Raw genomic sequence first — 24,889 nt, forward strand, 5'->3', positions numbered from 1 at the left:
TCGGTTCGGTTCAACCGCACGGCGGGGGCTGCCGGGACGCTCAGTCCCGCCCCCCGGCTGGCTTCCCATTGGTGCGAGTGCTGGAGTCTACTTCCGGCTCGGGGTCACACGTCTCGCGGAGGGGTTGGCTGGCCGCTAGCCACTCGTAGGGCTCTGCGGACAGGTGCGGTGGCCGCTGGTTGGCCGGCGGCGGGGCAGGGGCGGGGAGAGTGGGCAGGGGAGGAGCGCCGCGGGTTCCACCCCGGAGCGCCGGAGGAGCGGGGCCCGGCGGAGGTGGGCGCCGCCAGGGAGGATGCGGCTGCGCTCGGGTGTCTTCGCCTCCTCCTGCCTCCTGGTGGAGGCTCTGGGAGTCGCGCTGTTCCTCCGCGGCTTCTTCCCGGTGCCTGTCAGGTCCCTGCCCCGCAGAGAGGCCCGCGGGGACCCTCCCGCCGAACCGGCCCCGCCCGGCCCAGGTAACCAGAGCAGCTCGCCCCTCTCCTGATCGCCGAGGCAACCCCCCCACCGCGGCCCAGCACGGGCGGCTCCTGGTCACCATGGCAACTGCCGCCGCCCCCCCCCCCCCCCCCCCCGCGTCAGCTCTGGGCAGCGGTTGTCGCGGTGACCCCCCGGCCCGGCCTTGCTGGACCCGGCTGTGCCCCGCTCTTCGGCCGGCGCCCGGCGGGGTGAGGGACGGGGCGGCGGAGCCCCGGAGGGGCTGGGTGCTGTGCCGCTCAGCGCTCCGTCTGCCGCCGTCGGTTTGTGTGGGGTCTCTTGGGTTGCGAGATCGCAGAGGCAGGAGCGGCCGGTGCAAGCCCGGTGCCGTGCGGCCCCTGGTGCTGCCGGACAGCTGTCTGCAGCGCCATCGTGTTTCCAGACCTGTTTCCGAAATAGTTTAGAACTTAACTGATTTTGCATGTAGTTATTGATCACTGCCAGCAGTGTCTGCTCACGGTTGCAAAAAGCCTTAAGCATCAGCTGTCACATTTTTGGCGAGTGTGCTTTTCTATCGTTTTATTTCCCTATCTCTGATGCAGGTGTCATACCTGTACTCTTTAATGGCAAATTGTTTGCATTAAATAATGCCATTTCAGTTTAATGCTTCACGTGCTTGCTCTGTTAACTTACTGGTTGGGTTGTGCTTCTGTGATGCTCACTGTGGTGTGTGAGTGTCTTAATGCAACTTTAGTGAGACTTTTAACACGTCATCAGTGAGAAAAGCAACTGTAGTAATATGAGTTTCCTTCACAGTCTGGTCAGGTTGCAAACTGCACAATATTACTGCCCGTTACTGTTTCTCCGAAATCATGGTCTCTACAGGTCCTGCTGTATTCCTTAAATAAAATTATGAAACCCAAGTTTTCAAGCATCTTTTTAATGAAGCACTGGTAGAGGATGTGCTGATATGTAGCTGTCTGATATGTCCAGTCACAAGGTGTATTAAAACAGTGTGAAGAAGAGGAATGTGTACTTGAAGGAGTGTTCTTCACCAGCGTTTGGAGCGTGTGGAGTAAAACTTCAGGTTCAGTGGACAGCTGAATTGAGTAGTATTTTGCTCATACAAAGCTCTTGCTCAAGACATCTACTTCAGTTAACTTGGTGAAACAGGACTGTAACTGCCAAACTGGGTCTTTAGCTGCTTGTTATTGTTAATTCTTCTAAAGTATATGACATTATGCATGTTGGGACAGGCTTACTTAAATTGCGAGAAACAGTGGAGGGAAGAGAAGGTTGTGTAATTTAGAGCGTGGTGTGCTGGTATCAGTTAAGCAGGAACACTGAAAGGCTCTAATCTGGTAACAGACCTGAGTGGACACTGCCAAATGGCTGGATACTTTTTAGCTGGAGCTTACCAAGACTATCAGAGACGTTTGATAGGCTGCTGTGAGTGAAATGTTGCATTCACATGTAATTATTAGCAGGAGACTAACAAGGAGGGAAACTGTTTGGGTGGGAGGGAAGTGTCAGACAATTGAGGTTTGGAAAGACTGGTTTGAGTTGAAGAGTATAACTGTGTACCACAGGACTCTACAGATAGAGTTTAATTTGAGGCATGTCACTAGTAATCCTAGATATAGGTAGGCAAAAATGGAATGACAGTGGAAGAATACTTCCTTTCTGTAGCTCTTGGGTTGCCATTTGCTTGCAGAATGATCTCTTGGTCTGGATGATAAGCTCTAAAGGCAGGGGATTGTTTACTAAACCATGATACAGAAGGCTTTCAGCCTACTTTTTCTGAACAGATCTAATAATATTTCTTCAGTGCTTCTGTATTTCCTGAATGTTTCACTTTGTGAGCCCTGACTGCCATTGAATCCATGCTGTCTTGCCTGTGGAATGACTGATAAAATTGTGTAGTTGCTTGTATAGTAATGAATCCTTGCAGCATATCATTGTGGTAAGTTTTTGGTAGAACCTGTGGTTTTGTTCACTGCTTACAGGCGTTCAGCTTCGTTTAAAGTAACTGTTTTCTAAATAACCTTAGCAGGGATAATAAGCATGCGGCATGCCAAGAGTTGCACAATGTGTTGCTTTAGCTATCTTATAATGTATTTTCAGATGGCTTGTAATCGACTCCTGTTTCCTTTGTACTTCTCCATACTTTGATTACTGATGAATAACACTGTAGGAGGGGGTTGTGAGTAGGATGTATGTGTTTGTGATCTGAACATTTTTGGCGTCCAGCAAGTTTTGCTTCCCTAAGTAAGTGGATAGGAGCAAATTATGAGAAAGATTCAACTAACAGTGCAATACATCCAGTTGTGCCTTCTTATTTTTCATGAGAGCAAAAGTGTGCCTGCTAAGTTGATAATTCAAGTCCTGGAAAAACAACATTATCATTTTAATCAGGGTTGCTGGCAGTTAACATTTTGTTGCTGTTGAGATTTCCTTCTTCCCCCTGCTGTACCCTCCTCCCCAATTTCCTTAACTGGAAAAAGTCACTAGCAGTAATGAGTCTGTGAATGTCAGTTTAGTAATGCTTATCTATGTACCCCAAAATACAGTTTCTGAAGTTGTTTTTTGAGGTTCTCTTGTTAGGTACAACATTATCTGTGACCTTTCGAAATTGTCAACCACTTATTCAGAAAAGCATTTTACTCTAAAGGAGTGTAAAAACCTTAACTTTATATAACGCATATACCGAGAAGTTAATTCACCACAATGTTGTTTAAGTAGAGATCTGTGGGTAGGATCCATTCTGCTTCCATTTTGTCCTTCTGTCTTTTTTCCTGGTAGCTATATGGGACCTGTAGAGGTTGGGCCAAAAACTGCTGCTGTAGAAGCTAAATGTCACCGTGTGGACCAAGCTCAATGCAAATGAAGAGTTGCCGTGGCCAGCATTAAGTCCATAGAAGAGAAAGAGGTGGGCTTGAAGGCTTGACGCTGCCTGCTACCTGATGCACAGCAGCATTTTGCTGTGCCTGCCCACGTAGCATGTTCAGGGGATTCTGGAATTGGATTTTGGCCCTGCAGCTGCCATCGCTGAACTATCCTGTCATACAGTCTTCTACCTTGAAGGGCGCAAGCGTGCACAAATCTTTTCCCTTCAAATTTCAGTGAAACTGTGTATTTGTAATTTTCCTGTTCTCTTGTGGTGGGATTTGATTGAGAGGCATTGCTTGAGATATGTTCTGATGTGCAGAACTGGGTATTAGCACAGGTGAAAGCTGCATCTTTTTTCTAACAAAAGTTGTCTGTCAGACACAAGTGGTTCAGCTTTACTAAATTAACCAGAGAGAAGGTAGCAGCTATCCCTTCTTATTCCTTTGAACATTCTCCATTTCGTAGCTTTTCCTTAATTCTCCCAGTTTCACATCGTGCATTCCATTCACATTTTGTTTTCCTTCCTAGATGCTGTATTGTTTTTTTTTGTTGTTGTGTCATTCCTATGCTGGGATGGCCTGAAAACTCATCTTCCTCTGATTACTTGCCATGTTTGCTATTGTTTGCAACTTCTCGCTTCTGAGTGTAAAGTTAATGAAGAAGTTGGAAGCACTAATTTCTGTGGTGAAGTTGTCCTTTAACTACTGTCTAGTCATTGTTAAAATTTGTTGATGACTTTTATATACCCCGGTTTTGTTCTTTAGGAATGGTTTCTAACTGGACCAAAATTCCACTACCACTTTTCAAAAAAGTTGTCATTGTGCTGATAGATGCTTTGAGAGATGACTTTGTGTTTGGATCCAAAGGCAAACAGTTCATGCCGTATACTACACAAGTTGTTGAAAAAGGGACATCCTACAGTTTCATTGCTGAAGCGAAGCCACCCACTGTGACTATGCCTCGAATTAAGGTAAGTGTTTTTTTTCCACTTAGAGAAAGTTTTCCACTTGAGAAAGTTTTGAAGGCTGGGTTGTTTCATATGCTTGGAGTTGGCATAAAGGGCAGGTTTGCTGTGTTGTGGCAGTTTGTAGCTGAAACTCGCTTTGTTGTAGTAGTGTATGTGATAGAATCCTGATTTGCCATGGCCCAGAGGTGCTTCCTGCGGGAAAGGTCAGGTCAGGATTCGAAGGAAAGTAGACAGGCTGAGTAACAGGAGGAGGTGGCAGCTTCTATTTAAGTCACTGCCTTGTTTGTTCATTTATTTGGTAGCTCTGTGGCGGGAAGGTCTATGAGAATCAGTTAAGGGCAGTTAAGGCTTAAGTGATTGACATAATGTTTTAATTTATATTCATGGGAAGGCAGTAGCATCTCAGTTGTCAAATTTTCCACTTGTCTTCTATCCAAGAACACTTTTGTTGGTATTTCTCTGTGTTCTTGTAACTTCTGACAGGTAATCCAGTTTAGAGTATTTGTTTTGTCATAAGAATGTTTTGCAGAGCTTAAAAAGAAAATTGTGCCAAGTTCCAGATAACTGAAAGGTGAATTGTGACTGTGTTATCAAAATACTTGATCATCCAGGCTTCTCAGTGATGGATCTGAGTGATACTTCTTGCATTGAAGGAGCAGAGAGGGTGAGCTTTGGTAGGTCAGCTAGAAGGCCAGTGAGAGAGTGAGGGGGAGACAGTCTGGTAACTCTTGGTCTGTGGACTTCATTGCAGTTTCCAGAAGATTCTTAATTATTGTTTCGAAAGTGCTAGCATTGTTATTGTTGTGTTAAGTCAGTTTACTTAGGCCTTCTAAACTGTCTTTTTGGTGATTTAATGACCAGTAAATGAAGCGAATTTCAACTGGCGTACAAAGTTGTTTTGCTGTCCACTAATTAAGAAAATATTATTTTTACCTTTCTGTAAAGCAGTTATCTGTGACATCAGCTAGCACTGTGTTGTGGCAGGTGACGTGATGTGATGTGGCATGGCAGCTCGTGTGTTCTTTTACTTCATTATGTTTCTTTATTGAAACTATAATTTCTCTGCTCTCTGCTTTATTGCTTCCTCTTACACTAATACTGTCTTCTGAGTACTGGAAACTTTTTGGTTTCTGTTAATGTCTTTTTTCTTTTCTTGTTTTATGTAGGCTTTGATGACGGGTAGCATACCCGGTTTCATTGATGTTATTGTGAACCTCAATTCTCCAGCTCTGTTGGATGACAATCTGATATGGCAGGCAAAAACAGCTGGGAAAAGAATAATCTTTTATGGTGATGATACTTGGGTTAAATTGTTTCCAAAGCATTTTGTGGAATATGATGGTACAACATCCTTTTTTGTGTCAGACTTTACAGAGGTGAGAGGGTTTGTTTAATCCCAAGTTAAATAATGTGAATACAAGCACATGGTGGCAACTTCTGAGAATGAACGAATAAAACCATCCTTGTTCTGAAATATGAACCTGGCAATTAAATAGAAATTGGATTTATATGTGTTTTCAGTATTGGTAATGTGGAGCTAAGCATTTCAGCCCCTCACGCATATGCTGTGGGAAGTGTTTGGATGATACAGTAACAAACAGTGTGTTACTGTATAACTTTCCTAAACATATGATAGTCTCACAAAACTTGTGGTAAGAAGTTAGACCACTTGCTTTGTTTAAAAATCCCACTATCCATGTTTCCAGTTTGCTGTCACATTTATATTAATATGTGCCATCTTAAAAGGCCCATTAATATGTAATCTTGGTCTCTTAGAGGCATACTTTCTATAGTATTGTATTGCTTTTGTAGTTGCGATACGAGGAGAGGGAGAACAGAAAGTAAATGAAACAAATTGTGAAAATTCTTATTCTGGGCACACTAAAAGACTAAATGGCTTGGCAGTTTTAGTTAATATTTTGAATCTTTATAATATGTAAAACCTCAGGCCATTGACCTGTTGCTACTGACCTAAATATTTTATTGTCCTGTTTAAGGAAGTTAGATAGGTCTAACATTTGAATTGGAAGACACTTTTAGTTGGTTACTCTTAAGACTTGCAGAAGCTTCAACATGGAGTGGCAAAGCGCAAACATGCTGCTGGGTCTGTGATTATATGGCTCTCAAGCTCTTTATGCAGTCTATATGCTTTCTGAATATAGTGCATTAAATGGAAAGCTTTTTATGGTTTTTTAGATAGTTATTCTCAGAGTCAACAAAACGGTGTTGTATGTGAAATTTTGTAAGGATTTTTAATATTCAGGGAGAAATATATGCAGCTAAAAATAGATTGTCAACCTAAGTAGGAGAACTGTGAGTTAGGCCCCAAATAACACTTTTAAAATCATTTTTCTGTTCTTTTTCTCACAGCAAGTGCAATCTTTTTGTGTTTGCACAGTAGCAAAAAATTGAGTTGAAAGAGCAGGAGTGGGTTTTTTCCCTTGTGCTTCCAAGCACCAAAGAGAGGCTTTTCCCTGTACCTACTTCTTGTGAAGTGATAAATCAGGAGTGTGAAGGATGAAAATGACTGAAAATTTCTTAAAACAGTTTTTTAAAAAGTATCTCTGGAAGCATGGCAACCCATTTTCTCTGTTTGCGTGTAATCTGATGCCTCATAACCAGAAAAGAGTGAAATGGGGTAAAGAATCTGTTTTGTAAGACAGATTTTTTGACTGCCTGGCATTGAACTAATCAATCTGATTTTTTTTTTCTTTTTTTTTTCCTTGTTTAACATTGTGAGTGACTGTAATTCTCATGGGTAGTGCAATCTATTTTTTCCATGCTTTTTACAAGAGGGAAATTATTTTTACGTTTTAATTGTTTTCCTCTTATTTCTGAGGTTGATGATAATGTTACCAGGCATTTGGATAGAGTGTTAAAGAGAGAAGACTGGGATCTCCTAATACTACATTACCTGGGGTTGGACCATATTGGACATATGACTGGGCCAAACAGCCCATTAGTGGGACCAAAACTTCGTGAAATGGATAACATCCTGAAGAAGATTCATATTTCTCTTCTTTCAAAGGTAATATAGCTCCTTCTTGGATAAATGTCTGTTAGTTGTGGACTAACTTTAAAATGCTTGCTTCTTTGTAGGTGGTAGCTTATTTATTCCTAGACCAAAGTGGGTATTCTGTTCTTTTCCTTCCCTGACCATTCCCCAGTTAACAGTATAGTGTAGCATTTTTAAGGGTTTCCTGGCTGACCTTAGTAACATCTGTTAACAGTCTCTTCTGAACAGCTGTGGGAAATAACTACCCCTTGGTGTGTGGGAAGAGGAGAGGACTGCATGCCAAGATTCTCTTGTCACTCATGAATTAAAATGGTGGTTCATGTGCTTTCTAGTAATGAAATTCAGCAGAAGAAATAATGGGCGTGTATGGCTAATGTGAAGGCATACCTAATTCTTAGATATTGAAGAGATTCAAATGGAAATGGTGGTTGTAAACAGCATTTTTCTTATGCTAAGTGTAGCACATAAATTACCAAATCTGAATCTGTTTTTAAATTTGGAAATAAGAGGATGTCACTTATCTAAATAGTCTGGATGTTGAAATACGAAGTCCTAATTCCAAGTGGCCTGAAGCTGTTTTCTTGTTTGTTTTTGGCAAATGCAATTCAGAATAGCTGCTCATAAAATTTCAATAGTATTTTTAGACAAATGGATACTATGGTATGAAAAGAGAGGTTAAATTCTGCTTGTGGCAGTTATAATCTCATGAATGTTGCAGTGGCTTTGCCACAGTTTGTTAGTATGTTTTGCTTTTGCCAACTATATGCAAGCCTTTATCTCAGTTTTAGAATACAGAAATAGTAAAAGCACTTTACTTTTGGATACAACAGGTACTGGTAATAACTAGAGATGACAAAAAGCTGCTTTGTTATGGAATGACAGTATTTATTTTCTGCTGTCTTTGGTTTGTTAGCTCAAAATTGTTGGACAGGCCTCACGCTTCTGTTTCTCTTTCTTCAGAAAAATAAACATATTTTGTCATCAGTCATGTTAGATTTCTACCCAAAAAGCACTTGAGAGACTAGAGACTATTAGAAATAGGATTATATTTTTATATTAAATTTATATTAATATTTACAATATTAATAAATTAGCATTTATATGAATTAAAAACTCAGTGAAGCTGAAGAAATGGAGTGGGGGAATACTTCTCTGTTAATGCTACCTCTCCTGGACTCCTGATTTTCTTCCCACAGTATGATGACCTTTATTTAATCCTTCAGTTGGTTTCTTGTGACTCTGTAAATGAGGGTTTTTTTTAAAGCTTTCTTTTTCGTGGTTTTTGTAACATACTGACAAGTATGTTAGATACATATGTGTGCCTTAACTGTTAAAATGAATATTACTGTATAGCACTTAGTTGCAGACTTCTCTTGTAATCTACCCCAGGTGTTTTGAGCCAATTTAAAAAATGGAATTTATTTTGAGAAATGAATTCATGTGTGAAAATGATAAAAATAGTGAAGCATTATATATACGCATCTTGTTTGTACAGTAACTTAAATTTATTTCTATGACTTACAGGAAGAAGCTTCTCTGCCCAATTTGCTAGTTGTTTGTGGGGATCATGGGATGTCTGAAACAGGTAGTCATGGTGGTTCTTCAGCAGGAGAAGTGCACACACCACTGCTGTTTATCAGCTCTGCTTTTGAAAAGAGAAGTGGTAAGGATCAAAGAAGCTTGACCTTTTTTAGAACACATTGCCATCTCTAATTTATATTAGCTCTAGAATTCTTCTTGAAAAGTGCTTTGGTTTGTTCTACAGATAATCTGGTAAGGCCCATTCTGTGTGATGTAGAACTCTGGTTTTAGCCAGAGTTTGCATCTGTTTAATGGTGAAACCATCACTTAACCACTGAGATAATTGGGTATTTCTCAGATTATAACCTTTTGCAGCACTGTCCTAATTGAGTGTTGAGAGCTAATGAGATCTGTTGTCAGGATCCTGGGATACTGGTAAATGGATAGGATTAGAAGTAAAATCCTATTTGAAGTGAGTTTTAAGTTTTGTCTTTCTCGGCCAGAATATTTCCCTGGCCTCCCTTCTTCCCTCTCGGACAGCCAGGATAGAGCAACAAATGACAATTTCTCGTTCTGAGAATAATAGGAAAAAGGAAGAATTGCTCTTGTTTAAAGGGTGAGAGATGACAGCAGTGAAAACATCACTATTGATTGCTAAGCATTAAGGAAACAACATGGAGCATGAGTGTATGTACTGTATTGCCCAGGTAGTTAATTTTAAATCATTGATGTGAGTTTATCTGTTTCTGACACTCATTTTCTACTTGTATTATATAGGTTAAGGTAAGAGGCAAGAAGGGAATGGTGTGGTAGAGAATCTTTAATCTAATTTGTAGAGCCTTGCTTAAATAAACTCATTGACTGAATGAAATGGAGAAATGTAGTTATACCAGGAGTGAATGTTTTCTTCAAAATAATACTCCCTTCTGCCTTTCATTCTGCTTCTTGCTCATTTCCATCTGATTTCCTTGCTTTTAAAGCCTGTTTGCAGAACCTTGCCTTGTTTATCTTGCTGGAGGTTCCTGCAGCACGGTGGAAATACATTTATCTGTCTGTCATTTATAAAGCTGTTATCCAGCTGCAATAGAAAGCATTGATTGAGGAGTCATTCAACTCTTTTCAGATATAAAAACAAAACAAAATAAAGAGCTGACCAAAGCTCTCAGGTAGGTTTTTGCTTTATAAATTTCAGCAATATGTGTTGACAACCAGGCCACATGAGTGTAGATTCTGTAAATGCAATCTCTTGTTCATTGGGATTAGTTTCTGTTAGGTTTAAACTGAACATGCAGTTTTTACAATACAGTGAAATATATCTATTCACCTGTCTTTTGGGATTGAGTTTGCGATTTCTAATGATGCCCATGTAAATATCCAGCAGCTTGCTTCTCATTGCTACAGTAATCAGAATTCTAGTGTCTGCTCCTTATGATCCTACTGTAAACAAAATGTACTGTGGTTAATTTGGTAGACCTCAAAATAGTAATCCAGTGGGTTTTTGTATTTAGTATGCTGGCAGAATATTACTTGTGTAGCCTCCTACAGGGATGTGTCACCCATGATTGGCTAAATGCATTTGATAATTTGGCTTTTTTTAACCAATTAAGAACTTGCCTTTAGAGATGAAATCTGAAAACTGCTGACATACAGGCACTCATTCAAAGAGGCTTTAGGGATTATAGATGACATTCTGTAAAAGTATGGGATTAATCAGAGCTAGATGAGAAATGAGAGAAGTTCTAATGCTCTTAAAGGGAGCCTTAGGAGTAATAAACACTGTATATAAAATTCTTTCTGTACTGTACTGAAGTCAAACACTCAATGCCTAGAGTTACAAAGAGAACGAAGTAAAAGCATAAGAGAAAAACACTGTTATGTAACTAGGAAAGCACACAAAGAAACAATTGGCAAGACAATCTTAAACAAAAGGTTACTTACGTTAATGAAATTATTCACTAGTGTAGATGTCTGTGGGACTGACGGCTAATCCTGATAACTGCGATAAGGTAATGGGATCCTGCACAGAACCCTTCAAAAATCACTGGGTTTGCCTGCATGGAGCCATGGATTTGGGTCTCAACATCCTTTACCTGACCTCTAATTCTGCTTGCCTAGCAACCTGATATTAATTAAATCTTGAACTGTTGTCATTATATTGAGAAGCATCTAGAATGCTGTCAGCATTATTTTAGATTATCATCCTCCATTCATGCATTAAATTAGTCTGCTGTACTGCTTTCTGTTCTTTCTAATGTAAAAGTTACCAAACCCTCTTACGACGTAGGCTGCAACTTGATATTAAGGTGATTTCCTGGACCATCTCTTTTCTTATTTGTACTTGTATAGCATTCATGTTTTGTTTACAGTGGTTGCTAGCATTGAAGAGTGATACTTGCTGAGAATTGAATAAATTCTGGTTTTACAACAGCAGAGGACAGCAGCTGAGAAAGATCACTCAGCTCTCTGTAGATCACTTGAAATAGCTGATCTAACACAAGTGAAAAATTTTTGAAACTAACAAGATGCCAGCTGTCTTTGGAGAAGTAGAATGGGCCTATTATTGAAATACTTTTTTTCCTCTCTCTTTTTTTTCCTTTTTCCTCTTTTTGTTGATTCTAGGTCCTCTAACCCACCCTGAAATTGTGCAACAAACTGATTTAGCTAGCACATTGGCAGTAGGTCTTGGTCTACCAATTTCAAGAAACAGTGTTGGGAACCTTATATTGCCAGTTGTGGGAGGCAAGGCAATGAGAGAACAACTACGTTTTTTGCACTTGAATGGATTCCAGCTTAGCAGACTGCTGCAAGAGAATACACCTGTGTATGAAAAAGGTAAATCAGCTAAAAACAAAAGTCATATATACAAAAGGACATTATTTATAACACAGTTTGAGCTTTTAGGTTCAAGATTATAGCATGGCACTGCAAATTAGCCATTCAGTTGAGAGCAGTGTCCAGAGAAATGATACTGAGTTCAGTCTTTACTGTAACCAACTCTGGCACACCGCCTCTGAATAAAGTTTTTTTTAATGACCACTACTACGTCTAGTAGGCAAAAGAGCAGAAATAATGACGAAAGAGTAAGATTAAAGCAAAACTGCCAGTGTAGTTAAATCTTAGTGGTTTCATATCTGCTATTTGTGAGGTATATTACGTAAAGCACTCATTCTGAGCTATTTGGAGGAATAGCACAATGGAGCGAATTTTCTAGTTTAAATAAAAAGGTACTTCAAGTAAAGCTGAGAAATAATTTAGGTTAAGTTATCTTTTTATTTCATTCTTATGTATGAATTTACTTGGAGTGAGAACCTGGAGAACTGCAAAGTTGCTTATTAAAAATACACATAGGTGTGCATATATATATATATGTGTGCGTGTGTATTTGGAGGAAAGAATAAAAAGCAAGTGGAAAAAAATAAACCAAACCTAACAAAATGTAGTATTTTGTTAGGAGTCATGATACAAACTGCAATGTTAAATAAGCGAGTTAATATGATAATTATGTGAAGAAAATTGAGTCAGAGGATGAAGGAGAATATTTTACCATGGACATTAGAAGATGTTGTTGTCTTAATGTGACTGAAGCTTGAAGTCCTTGTCACTTGATGTATAATCTCTTGAATCATTAAAATAACTGGATGAGAATGCAGAGCTGTGTTACAGCTATGAATAATTAAAGTGGATAATAACGTAAAGTTAAGCAAGATGATCATTGTAGATCAAGAATTAATTAATCTTCCAACATCACAGCTTTTAATCATAATTAAATCATCTGCAGGAGTCTTAATAAAACAAATGCTGCCTATGGTAGCAACATGTCAATAGCAGGACCCATAGTCCATCTATTCTGATTTTTTTTTTTCCTGCACAGATTTCCTCACTTAACCGATTTCTGTCAAGTGAGGAAACTTGCCCTGTTGGTGGAGTTCAGGGTATGGCTGTGCTGCTGAAAATTCCAACACAAAGCTCCATCTGACAGTATTTCTTCAAGCACTGATGAAACAGACTGAAGTTTCTACCAGCTTCTGGTTTATACCTTCAGTTTCGTTTTATTTTTGTCCGGGAACAGCTTAATTTCAACTTGGAGCTTTCATCTGAGAAATGAAAGCAAAATTGCTGAGGATAGAAATGTGAGAAATTTTTATGTTGTTTGTGACTGCAAACTGCTATTAGGGGTGCTACCCTACTGGAAAGGGGCTGGGGGGCAAAGCATCCATGCTGAGCTTCAGTCCTTTCAGTAATGGAGAGTCTCAGTAACATGGAACAGAGTCTTAAGGTGAATTCTCCTTGTTGCTGTAAACTTCTTAAGAGGGTCTTGTTTTTCTTAGAGTATCCTAGATGCACAAGGCTGTAGCTTAATGCTGTGGTCAGGACAATTAAGATTGGCGAGGAAAAGAGATGTTCTGTTTGTTTAGTGTTATTTGGTTGATGTGGATACTTCAGGCTCTAGAAATACTAAAGAAAATGTCACTAACTCAGTGACTAATGCTGCGTGTAGTTTAAAAGCATGCATGAATGGCCCTTTATTTTGGGTGGCTTCTAAGTCACCATCCTGTCGCACTACAGGCACGTACACATGTATGCATATCTGTCATGATTCCTATAGGAAAGGGATTATCTTGCAAAGAAGTAATTATATTCAGTGGTGAGATTCATCTTCAAGAAGGATGCCCATTTTTAAAAAGGGTAGAAAGGAGGACCCTGGGAACTACTGGCCAGTCAGCCTTACCTCTGTGCCTGGTAAGATCATGGAACAGATCCTCCTGAAAGACACACCAAAACACCTGGAAGACAGGGAGGTGATTAAAGATGGCCAACATTGCTTCACTAAGGGCAATTTGTGCCTGACTAATCTAGTGGCCTTCTATGATGGAGTAACCGCATCAGTTGACAAGAGAAAAGCTGCGGATGTCATCTACCTAGACTTCTGTAAGTCTTTTGATATGACCTCCCCCAACATTCTTGCTGCTGTATTAGAGAGATACGGGTTTGATGAATGTACTCTTAGATGAACAAGAAATTGGCTGGACGGCCATGTTCAAAGAGTTGTAGTCAATGGCTCAGTGTCTAAGTGGAAGCCAGTAAGGAGTGGTGATCTAGTGAAAGGTGTCCCTGCCCATGGCAGCAGGGGTGGACTAGGTGATCTTTAAAGGTACCTTCCCTTCCAACCTGAACCATTCTATGATTCTGTGATTGTAAGTTGGGAAGGTGAGGAGGGACAGTTGCCCTTTATGGGAGAGAGTGGTGGCAGTGCATGGAGCTCTGCCTGGGGGTGGATGATGAAACAGTTGAGAACTTGTGGGTCAGGATTAGTGAACAGAGCAATATGGGCAATATTGTTATGGGTGTCTGCTACAGACAGTCTGATTGGGAAGAATTAGTAGGTCTTCAGACAACTTGAGGAAGCCCCACGTTCACCATCTGTGATGCTTATATGGTGCTTCAGCCATCCTGTTGCAGTTCAGGCTAGGTAACTGGACAGTGAGGTGGACTGAAAAGTGGCTCAGCCACTGGGCTTACATGGTTGTGATGAGCAGCACAAAGTCCACCTGGAGGCCAGGCACTAGTGATCAACCCCAGGGCTTGACATAGGCCAAAACTGTTTAACATCTTCGTTAATGACCTGAGCGATGGGACAGAGTGTCCCCTCAGCAAGTCTTCACACAAAACAAAACTGGGAGGTGTGGTCGATACAGTAGGTGGGCATGCTGCCAGAGGTACCTCAACAGGCTGGAGAAATGGGCTGACAGAAACCTCTTAAGATTCAGCAAAGGGAGATGCCGAATCCTACACCTGGGAAGAAATAATCCCATGCATCAGTGCAGATGGGGTACTGACTGGCTGGAAAGCAGCTTGGTGGAGAAGGACATGGGGTCCTTGGGGACACTAAGTTGAACATCAGCCAGCAATACACCCTTGTGGAAGGAAGGCCAGCAGCATCCAAGGCTGTATTAGGTGGACAGTCATCAGCAGGTCAGTCGTTCCTCTTTCCTCAGCTGTGGTGAGACCACATCTGGGATCCTGTGTCCAATTGTAGGCTCCTCAGCACAAGAAAGGCATGGATATAATGTAGTAAGTGCAGCAAATGGCCATGAAGGAGATGAAGGGATTGGAACATCTGTCATACAAGGAGAGGCTGAGAGTGCTAGGACTGTTCAACTTGGATAGGAGAGGACTTAGCAGGGATCTTATTGATGTAGGTAATATGTAATGGGGGGGAATAAAAAAGATTGAACCAGGGTCTACTTGGTGGTGCCCAGTGAATAGACAAGAGGCAGTGGGCATCAGCTGATATACAGGCAATGTTGTTTAAATGAAAGAAAACTCTTTTTATGTAAGGATTGTCAATCACGGGAATGAGTTGCTGAGAGGGATTGTGGAGTCTCCATACCTGGAGACATTGAAGACCTGACTGGACACAGTTCTGAGCAATCTGCTCTAGCTCGCCCTGCTCTGAGCCTTTAGTTTTTATTTGTGGACCATCTGGACACTCATCAGAGTTGTGGTGACAAGTCTTGGGCCATACCATTTCTGAATTCCACAGACAAGGTGCGCTGCCAGGTTTTTTGAGGGAAAGAAACCCCAGAAGATAATGCGATTAGACATCTCTCTCACATTTGCTGATGCAGGTTCAAGCCTTCCAATGCAGATTCTCAGCTAGTAACAACTGAGGGATGATAACGTTTTGGTTGAATGCTGAGAGAAATGCCTGTGACTGGAGCTTCAGTTTAAAGTGAAAGGTACTTGCAGCGATAGCCTAAGCCTTGCTGCTTTTTTAAAAAGTATTATTTCAACTCTTCAGCTCAAAAAGAGTATGTTCTTCTGAAGGAGGAAATGTGGAATTCCTGCAGAGAGTATTGTAATTTGCAGCACAGCTATTAGTACCTTGAATATGACTGAGTCATGGTAAGAAAAGACTTGCCCTTTGTAAGCTATAGCATGATGTATACATTAATTGTTGGTGCAACGTTCAATTCTTTTTTAATGTAAAAACATGAAATTACATGTCAATGGAGATGAATCACAGTCACATGGGAAGGCAGAATGACCTTTACATGCTGTTTCATGAAGAAGTCATGGAATTACCTGGATTCAGCCACTCCAGTGTTAAGAACAAACTGGATCAATACACAAAAATATCTTTGTCTTCAAGCATCCTGGCTTGTGGCAGAAATAGCGTGGCCAGCAGGACTAGGGAAGTGATCGTCTGCCTGTACTTGGCACTGGTGAGGCCAGACCTCGAGTACTGTGTTCAGTTTTGGGCCTCTCACTACAAGAAAGACATTGAGGTGCTGGAGCGAGTCCGGAGATGGGCAACGAAGCTGGTGAAGGGTCTAGAGCACAAGTCTTATGAGGAGTGGCTGAGGGAACTGGGGGTGTTTAGTCTGGAGAAAAGGAGGCTGAGGGGAGACCTTATTGCTCTCTATAACTACCTGACAGGAGGTTGCAGCGAGGTGGGGGTCGGTCTCTTCTCCCAAGTAACAAGCGATAGGATGAGGGGAAATGGCCTCTAGTTGTGCCAGGGGAGGTTTAGATTGGATATTAGGAAAAATTTCTTCACTGAAAGGGTTGTCAAGCATTGGAACAGGCTGCCTGGGGAAGTGGTGGAGTCACCATCCCTGCAGGTGTTTAAAAGGTGAGTAGATGCGGTGCTTAGGGATATGGTTTAGTGGTGGACTTGGTACTGTTAGGTTAACGGTTGGACTTGATCTTAAAGGTCTTTTCCAACCAAAACGATTCTATGATTCTGTGAAGTGTGATTTAAGTATATCTGTGTCTTCACTTAGCCTGCACCCACGGCTAAACAATAACAGTTTTTCTCTCGCCCAGTGTCCCTTCCCCAACCAAGGAAGAACATTGGGAAAAAGAGGGAGACTCGTGGGTTAAAATTAAACAGATTTAATAAAATAAAGAAACCAATATAAATGTTAACACAAAACAGACAAAAGTATACTTAGCTACAGGGTTGCAGCAGATTGTCCAGGAATAGCAATTGTCAGCAATGAGGAAAAAAAGGGAGACCAGAAGAGAAGAGAGCAAAAGCCCTCCCTTTTATAGTGAACTTGATGTTAATGATATAGAATACACCTGTGGGCCAGCCTGGGTCAGTGCCCTGCGTTTAGCTGCTAAGGACCTTGATCACCATGGCTGGCCACAAACTGAAACCAAATCCCAATGAAACCAGGACAATCTGTTAATAAAGAGCACAATGGAGGCAGGTCAGTAACTTTTTTCTTTTTTTTTTTTTTTAAAAATATTTGTTCATACAAGCATGCGTTTTTAAATCAAGAGGTGGCACAGCATTTCATGGGACTTTGGTTTTGATTTGTTGAGGTACAAAGGAATCTTCAGGGCTAAACCTATCTTCAGTAAAATTAGATTTTAAATGAGAAACTGGAAGCTCAGCTAAGGGCTTGATTATTTTGAAAACGACTTTTTGAAACATACTAATAAATGCTAATGTGAAGCATTAGGTTTTCTTTTGGTAGAGATGGACGCATGCAGGTAAAAACTCTGGAAAAGGAGAATAAAAACAGCTGGCAAAAATGGAAAATCTGAAAGGAGAAGTATCTAGAAACACACTTTGAATGAGTTCATACGTCAGTGTAAGGTAGGCAGCTGCAGGTATCTAGTAATGCTTCCCTCATGTTCTGAACTTCTGAACATTTGCTTGAATGATGAACTAGGATTATTTCTTCGAGAGGCACTTCACAGTGGAATGAAGAGTCACACTTGAGAGCAAGTTGGATGTTGTTATGAAAATGAGTGTCCACTTTTCAATTTGAAACTAATCCTGAACTTGTATTAGATGCATGTGTTGATGGAGATAATTTGATTGTTACTGGGAGTTTTACATGCTGAAGCTGGAGAAGTCACTTTTACATTATCCATTCTTATGTTTATAATTTTTTTTAAATGATTGTTGCCTGTGACTGGAACTAAGTGAAATTGTTATCAAACAGATGCTTGGGAAGCATAGCCATTTGCTTGTGATAACATTGGAGAGAGGCTGAAGCAGAAAATGCTAATGTAATACTGTGCCAGTTCTTTGGGAAACCTGTAACTGGGCAAGCTCACTTTGGATTTTGCCTGAGGTTTAACGTGTCTTGTGAGTATCCCATGCAGGACTGACTTGCAAATGTTACCCACCAGTTACCAAAATGATTTTCCAACAAGCCAGAGTCTATGACCCTTCTCATTTTGTACTTCACTGCATACAAATGTGCCATTGAACAGATATTATTTGAGTTCTCAAAGGAAATTTGGTAACCGTGGTCCTTTATGCAGGATCTTTAAATCACTCGCTTAAAAAATGTAGCAAAGATATACATGTGGATTTGACTAGAACAGTCGTTTTTCATAACATGGACAGAGTGAGTTTGGTGGGCACTAGCATGGAAGGGGGTGTATGACAGTGAAATAAAAATGCTAAAAGGAATGAAGAGGGAGACAGGCCAAAGAACATGAAAAGGGAGCAGAACAGCAGCACAGATGTGGAAAGAATTTATTTAGATTTCAAAATATAACTTGAACTCGTTTCAATGTTCTGTTTAATGAAATAGTGTGATGTGAAATCTCAGTTTGATTAAAGCTCATTTTAGATGATCCTTTCTGGATTTCTGGATTTCCTCAAAAGTATGAATATTTATTTCAAATATACTGGAAGAGGAACTTTCTAGGGAATTAACTGTCCAAAGAACTACGCTAGGGAAATGAAAGTTCCCATGTGCACTGACAGCTATCTTGATATACAAGTGTTTACTGCTGTCTGAATTGTATTTTCTAGCAGATATCTGCAAGCCTCCTGCATAGTAGGATCAGCATGCTTTGGAGTCTGTTAGAAGCCATGAGAGACCAGACTGGACATTCTGAGTTAAACATTGCTTTCTAAAATTCTCACTTTGAATTCAGCTTGTAGTAAGTAGATCACAAAGTGTTCTAGTGATAAGAGACTTACAAATGGTAAGCACAATTATTTCGTAACTGTACAGGTATTGTGAATAGAATAGAAATACTTCATTCATCTTCTTTCACTTGAAATAAAATTTAAAATGTTTCTGAGTTTAATAATGTACTTTTGCTGAAAAGGCTTAAAAAAACCCATGCTTTTTTTCCCAAGTCTGATACACTGTTGATCTACCAGGAGTAAAAATGAGCTGTTTTGTGACACCAAACTTACTTCAGTCATTGCTTTAACTCTTGTCGTCTGAAGCTGTACAGCAAATGTTTTGCCTTACTTTTAGCTAAGAAGGTAAGGATTGCAAGATATGAAGATAATGATAGGCTCGTTATATAAAAATTTTCAAACTGTCCTTTTTGCTCTTCAGTTGTCATTAACTTTCAAGTGAAATAGCAAGGATTATTAATGTGAAGTGAAACAAAACATTTATTTATTGCAAGAAATACAGATATATGTGAATTTCCACACATAGTGTAATGTACAGTGAGATACAAGTTTCTGAAAGTTATGCTCATGCTCTCCTTGTGTTGTCAACTGAATTTATATTGCGATTGCATGGTATGTTCAATAACCAGTGTTTTAAACATCACATGGTGTGTTGGAGTATGGGGTGATGCACCTGTAAAATGAAGAAGGAAAACATGTCTTAAGTGCTTTTGGGAACAACACCAGTTTCCACATTTATGATAAAAAACACAGAAATTGACCTAATTGTTCTATTTTAAATAAATGCTTTTGAAATTAAACACATGGACTGAATAGAATGCTGTTCGGGTGCATGTAGGACCTACACTAATAATTTTGGCAGAAATTGTTTTAATTTTTTTATCTCTATGCTTGTAGTGACTGTTTACATGTTTTTTTCAGGTGTGAACAAAATGATGCTCATCTATTTTCACCTGCAGAATCTGGTTATTGTCACTGTTGAACATATCTTTTTGGGAAGTAAAAAAGCTATCAAGACTCAGCTTTTTGTGCTGCAGCTTTTTGTGTAAATGTTTAGTAATGGGAAAGTTGTTGATGAAAATCAACAGTAGTTAATGGAAGAATAAAATAGTAGAGTACTTTCATGTGTCCTTTGAATTGACTTGAATCATTGGCTCTCCATACCTACCCTTTGGTGTGTTATCAACCAGAACAGTTGTTGTAAAGTAAGGATTCTGTGGAATAACCAGTGAGCGGAAATACATGTAGGAGAAAAGCTACTGCTGCTATACTTGCAAAGGACTTCTAACATGTAGGATTTGGCTGTTTGCTTCTTTCCTGTGTCTCCTGTTGTCCTCACTCAAGCTTTTAAAATAAATATAGTTAGAATAGAATAATGCAGACGTGTTTCTACACGTAAGAGACAAAGAAAAGAAACTGTGATGCCTCTGTACCTATATTAACAAGCATACTTGCATTAAAACTTGAACCCACAGAATTCAGTGGTTTCTTATTTATGAATTGTAAGGAGTTGATTTAAAATTACTTCCTTCAGGGACATAGTCTAGTGCTAGTCTTGTCCTCATCCCCAGTTCTGAAAGCAGACGACAGTCTTCCCATGTGTTGTCAGTGGTCACCCACAGTCCTGTTTCCACATATATTTATCAGAAGACTTAATCAAAACTACATTTCTACAAGAAAATATTACCTAGGTATAGACAACAGATATGTGTCCTGGAAGTTGTTTGTTTTTTTTTTTTTTTCCCCTGAGTTTTCTTAATTTATTATTTGTTTTGGTTTTTGTTTATTTTTCTTCAGGTTAGAATTTTTTTAGATTTAGATAGGCCACCATGAAATCACCTTCTGCCACAGGAATCTTGCTTCCATAGGTTGGTGGCAGCATCAGGTTTTCTCTTTTTAAATCAAGTTAGGCTGCGGGCCATCCTTACACTATAACAGAATTACTAAGTTTCACTGCCGAGGATTGCTTTGTACCAGATTCATAGTTCAAATGCCTGAAGCCAAACCATGCACTTCAGCTGTTAACTTTTCTATTACTGCTTCAAAATCTCACATCCTGTGTGTTTAACTTCGTGCTACCAACTGACTCATTAGCTTTGCAGCAAAATCGAGGTCCCTAAAATGGTGTGTGTATCCTTTGATGTTTCCTCCAGAGATCAGCTATTTCATAATTTCCCACTTGGCTTGTACAATATGGCCTGGATAAGCAACGGCTCCAGTGGAAAACATGACTTTTTTCAGGATTTAAAACACTTAAATAAGTCTGTCCTGGAAACTTTGTAAGAGTAAATGGATGTTTTAATATGTTTGTCACTTTTAGAGGTCTTGACGTTTTCTCAGGTTAGGGATTAATTGCTTTTATTCTGAGTAACTGGCTGCAGGAAGGTAATGTAACTTTCTAGGTGTGAAAAAAGTTTCAACCCCCATAGCAATTTTTGTTATACTATATAAGCAAATATAAAACTATGATCACATCTCTATTTAATCCTCCTTTGTTCATGGATCCTCTTACCTCTTTTCTTTTTTTCTCTCTTTTTTTTTTTTTTCTCCCCCTCCTTAGATCCTGGATATGAACATTTTAAGATAGCAGAAAAGTCCCATGGTAATTGGATCAAACTGTATTTAGAGGGGAATAATTCAGAAATACTCTTAAATCTTGGCAAAAAGGTCCTGAAGCAATATTTGGAGGCCCTGAAGACTCTGAGTTCTTCACTAAGCAAACAAGTGGCACAATATGACATGTATTCGATGATGGTGGGCACTGTGATCATTATGGAGGTACAAAAATACATCTTTCTGTGAAAAAGCTAAGTGCACAAACATAAAAGTTTCTGGGTTTTGATTACTTAGTGTATACTCTTACTGGTCTTTAGAATTACCGAGTATGAACTCTTATAGTTGGCTGACTTTCTGCTTGGATGAGGTTAATATTCTTTTTAAAGTATGACTTAGCCTTTAAAATATTTCAAGAGAGCTTTAGATACAAGCTGCTTATGTTTTTGGTGTAACTAGTTACAGTAAATATGCAGATGTGCTACAACTAAAGTTACTTCCATATTAGTTAGCCTTCTACTTTTTGAATAGCCTTACTGCATTAAAAAAAAAAGAAAAAAAAAGTCTGGCAAGTAAGTTCCTACCTATTTCTCTATCTAACAGTGAGCGTGGCTGCTCAGAACAGGCAATACCTTGTGTGGGCAATTTTCACAATTCCAAGAATTGTTCTTTGTACTCATAGGTGTAGAGCCCTGCAATAAATATTTGCTGTAAGATGCTGGGCAGCCGCTTCATATCTCACATAGGAATAAAGATAAGATAACTCATGCCTGGAATTTTAAGTGGTTTTCTGCAATTGATATTTTGGGCAAAACTCAAATGCTGGAAGGATCCTCTGTGGTAAAGCTTTGAGAACCATGCTGAAGGGATACCGTGCCTGGACACTGAAGTTTCATGTGCAGAAGCTTGCACTGACCTTTTTGATGACACAAGTGTCAACTTTTTTAAGAAAAAGCATTGTTCCATAGGATGGAAATACCTACTACAAGCTTAATTTAGTCCTTGCATGTGTGTGGTGCTGTACAAGACTGTGTAATTGCTGTAGCACTGGACCTGTTCAGTGCCTGATGGATAACAGTACTTGAACAGCTGTTTAGTATTTGAGTCTCTCTTGTCCTGGCAGAGCTCTATGCCGCATCTCGTATGCACTGTTCTCTGTGTACAGAGTACATCTGAAATGGGTTGCTGGTAGAATGCTCAGTGGGGTTTATGTCTCTGCTGACCGCTTCACAGGAATTAGTTCCACAGTGGCCTTGGGAGATGAGATAGTAGGTTCCGTTCCTGTTCTACAGATGGCAAATCTGGTGGTGGGCAAAGCTCAGTGCAAAGAACCTATGTGTTCAAGCTCTTGACAGTTTCTTTGGACCTGCAGCTACTAACCATGAAAATTTTGGTTGACAAGAGCTTGCTCAGCATCGCTGTAAGACTTGGTGCAAAACTGCTGGAGTTTTTTCTTTTCTCCAGTGTAGTACTCAAGAAATTGGACTAGATGATCTTTCGAGGTCCCTTCCAATCCCTAACATTCTGTGATTCTGTGTGAAACTGCCTTGCTTTCCAAAATGTTTTTGTCTTGATATGTGTTTTTGACCCTCACTGAGTGAATAAAGGTAGGGAATCTCACAGGTGACTTCAAGCTACACCATGCTATAAATGCCATTTATCCTGTAATTCAGATGAGGAGAATATCTCTGGGACATGAACTTATAACAGTGCATTTGCTCAAAAGAGCTAAATTTAGCTTTGTAGATAACTACAATTCGAGCATTTGCTTATCATGAGTGCTGTCTTTGTTTTAGTTGTAAGTGCTGTGTTAAAAGGTAAGAAAGACCCAGTCTGATACTCTGAAACCTTGTGTTTTCGTAACCAAGTGAACTGTGTGAAGTAGAATATGAAGAAGAAGGAAGACTACTGCTGTGCATTGGGTTTTTTTCATCCACTTTACTGTACCTCACTGTATTGTGGGAAAAATTTTAGGCAGAGGTCTTCATAATTGACAGTGAAAGATTACAGGTTGGTAATGGCCTGATATAGTTGTTTTTATCTTAATTTGTTTTAAGCTTGCCTTAACACAAGCTGATTGAGCTCAGTCTGGTCCTAGCTCCATCTGTGCCCCTTGCAAAGCATTTTAGCATGTGGCTGAATTTTCGCTTTACTTGTGAAGGTTTGTACATTGGTAGCAGAAATTATTAATGATATTATTCATCTCCACTGCTACAGTTACCTGAGATGAAACTTGTAATTCTGCCTGATCTGGGTGCAGGTTAGAGCAAAGTGAAAGTAAAACCAATAAATTAAATTAAGATGATGAGAGGCACAAAAAATAAATACCAGGAGAATTCATAAGCTTGAAATGCAGTGTATACTTGTGTCATAGTATGAGAACTTTCCTTGGTCTGGGAAGCTATTTAACTCAGCAAGATCTCTGTGTATGTGTCTCACACGCTATGAGATAAATGGCCTTTGGCAGAGTGTGTATGTAACTTTAGGCATTTACAGGTGACAATAATGGGCCAAATTTGTTTGCTTAGGAACTATTTTGATATTGGGAGTTAAAGCTCTTACTTTTGCAGGGAATGAAGATAACGCATGTGATCAGTTACCATAGGTGAGGAGGTGCGTGGTAATTTTTTAAGCTCTGGTAACTTGTGTGTCCATGCCCTTAATAAATGAAAACACAATCTTTGATTCTCCCATTTATATGGTAAGTATCTTACTGGGGTCAAAAAATCCAGCATAGTTCTTCACAGGTTTTTTTCCTTTAATGAAGTATGTATACTAGCATGGATGTGAGTGACATGGATGACAACAATATGATTTTTTGAGTGAATTCTCACTGTATGTTTTAGCTAACTCAAATTCTTTAAGTATTTATTCTCTATTTTTTTCTAGGTTCTGCTGCTGCTTTTGCTTAGTATTCCAAAAGCCCTGAGCAGCCGGGCAGAATTTGAAGTGCCCCTCTCTCCTCCACTGTTCTCTCTGCTGTTTTACTTGATGTGTCTGATGCTGTGTGCAGTTCATGTCATTGTATGCACATCGGCAGAAAGTTTATGCTATTTCTGCAGTATGTCCTGGTTAACAGCAGTTGGAGTGATGATGCTGATTTCGGCACTCATGTGTGGTATTTTATCTGCCGTTGCAAAGATCTTTGAGAATTCCAGACTTCCACTGAAGGTAAGAGCATGTGTTAAATGTTCAAAATGCTTTGCTCTTTATGGCATACTTTCAGATAAAGTTTTGTAGAAGTTTTCTCTGTGTGTACTTAAAGAAATCGTTATTTGTAATGTAATTTGAATAATTAAAATGTAATTGAAATGTGGTGCGTTCACTGTGGCATAATACAGATTGCTATAATGACATACATAGAAGTGCTTATTTTCACATTACTTTAAGAAATGTTCTAATTAGTGTAAAGTATTTTGCAGTTGATTTTATGAGATCAGAAACAGTTACGCTGTGTACTATTTCTGTGCTGTTACAGGGTGGTGTTTCACAATTGCAATTAAAGCAAGATGTATGATATTTTGCAACAACATGCACTGGTGATGATCTGTTTTTTCCCAAATAGCACAGACATTAACACTTTAATAAGAAAATACTTTGCCAATACTCTTTCTTAATTGGTATT

At 39.7% G+C, this 24,889-nt stretch overlaps 1 protein-coding gene across 2 annotated transcripts in view; it reads left to right on the top strand.

Moving 5' to 3' along the window:
- Window positions 1-261: 261 nt before the first annotated feature.
- The window catches only part of PIGG (phosphatidylinositol glycan anchor biosynthesis class G (EMM blood group)), a 112,942-nt gene continuing 88,314 nt past the window's right edge, over window positions 262-24,889 (top strand). Inside the window, exons 1-8 of one of the 2 annotated variants that reach the window (XM_068422676.1) lie at window positions 262-452; window positions 4,065-4,270; window positions 5,434-5,643; window positions 7,107-7,295; window positions 8,808-8,946; window positions 11,424-11,636; window positions 21,272-21,489; window positions 24,154-24,435. In XM_068422676.1, coding sequence (XP_068278777.1) covers window positions 293-452; window positions 4,065-4,270; window positions 5,434-5,643; window positions 7,107-7,295; window positions 8,808-8,946; window positions 11,424-11,636; window positions 21,272-21,489; window positions 24,154-24,435 — 1,617 coding nt within the window. In that variant the 5' untranslated portion in view covers window positions 262-292. Of the gene's footprint in view, window positions 453-3,278; window positions 3,341-4,064; window positions 4,271-5,433; window positions 5,644-7,106; window positions 7,296-8,807; window positions 8,947-11,423; window positions 11,637-21,271; window positions 21,490-24,153; window positions 24,436-24,889 lie in introns of those variants that run through there. The other variant, XM_068422677.1, reaches the window with a different exon arrangement.

The sequence above is a fragment of the Nyctibius grandis genome, chromosome Z, assembly GCF_013368605.1.
Source record: "Nyctibius grandis isolate bNycGra1 chromosome Z, bNycGra1.pri, whole genome shotgun sequence".
Classification (NCBI taxonomy): Eukaryota; Metazoa; Chordata; class Aves; order Nyctibiiformes; family Nyctibiidae; genus Nyctibius; species Nyctibius grandis.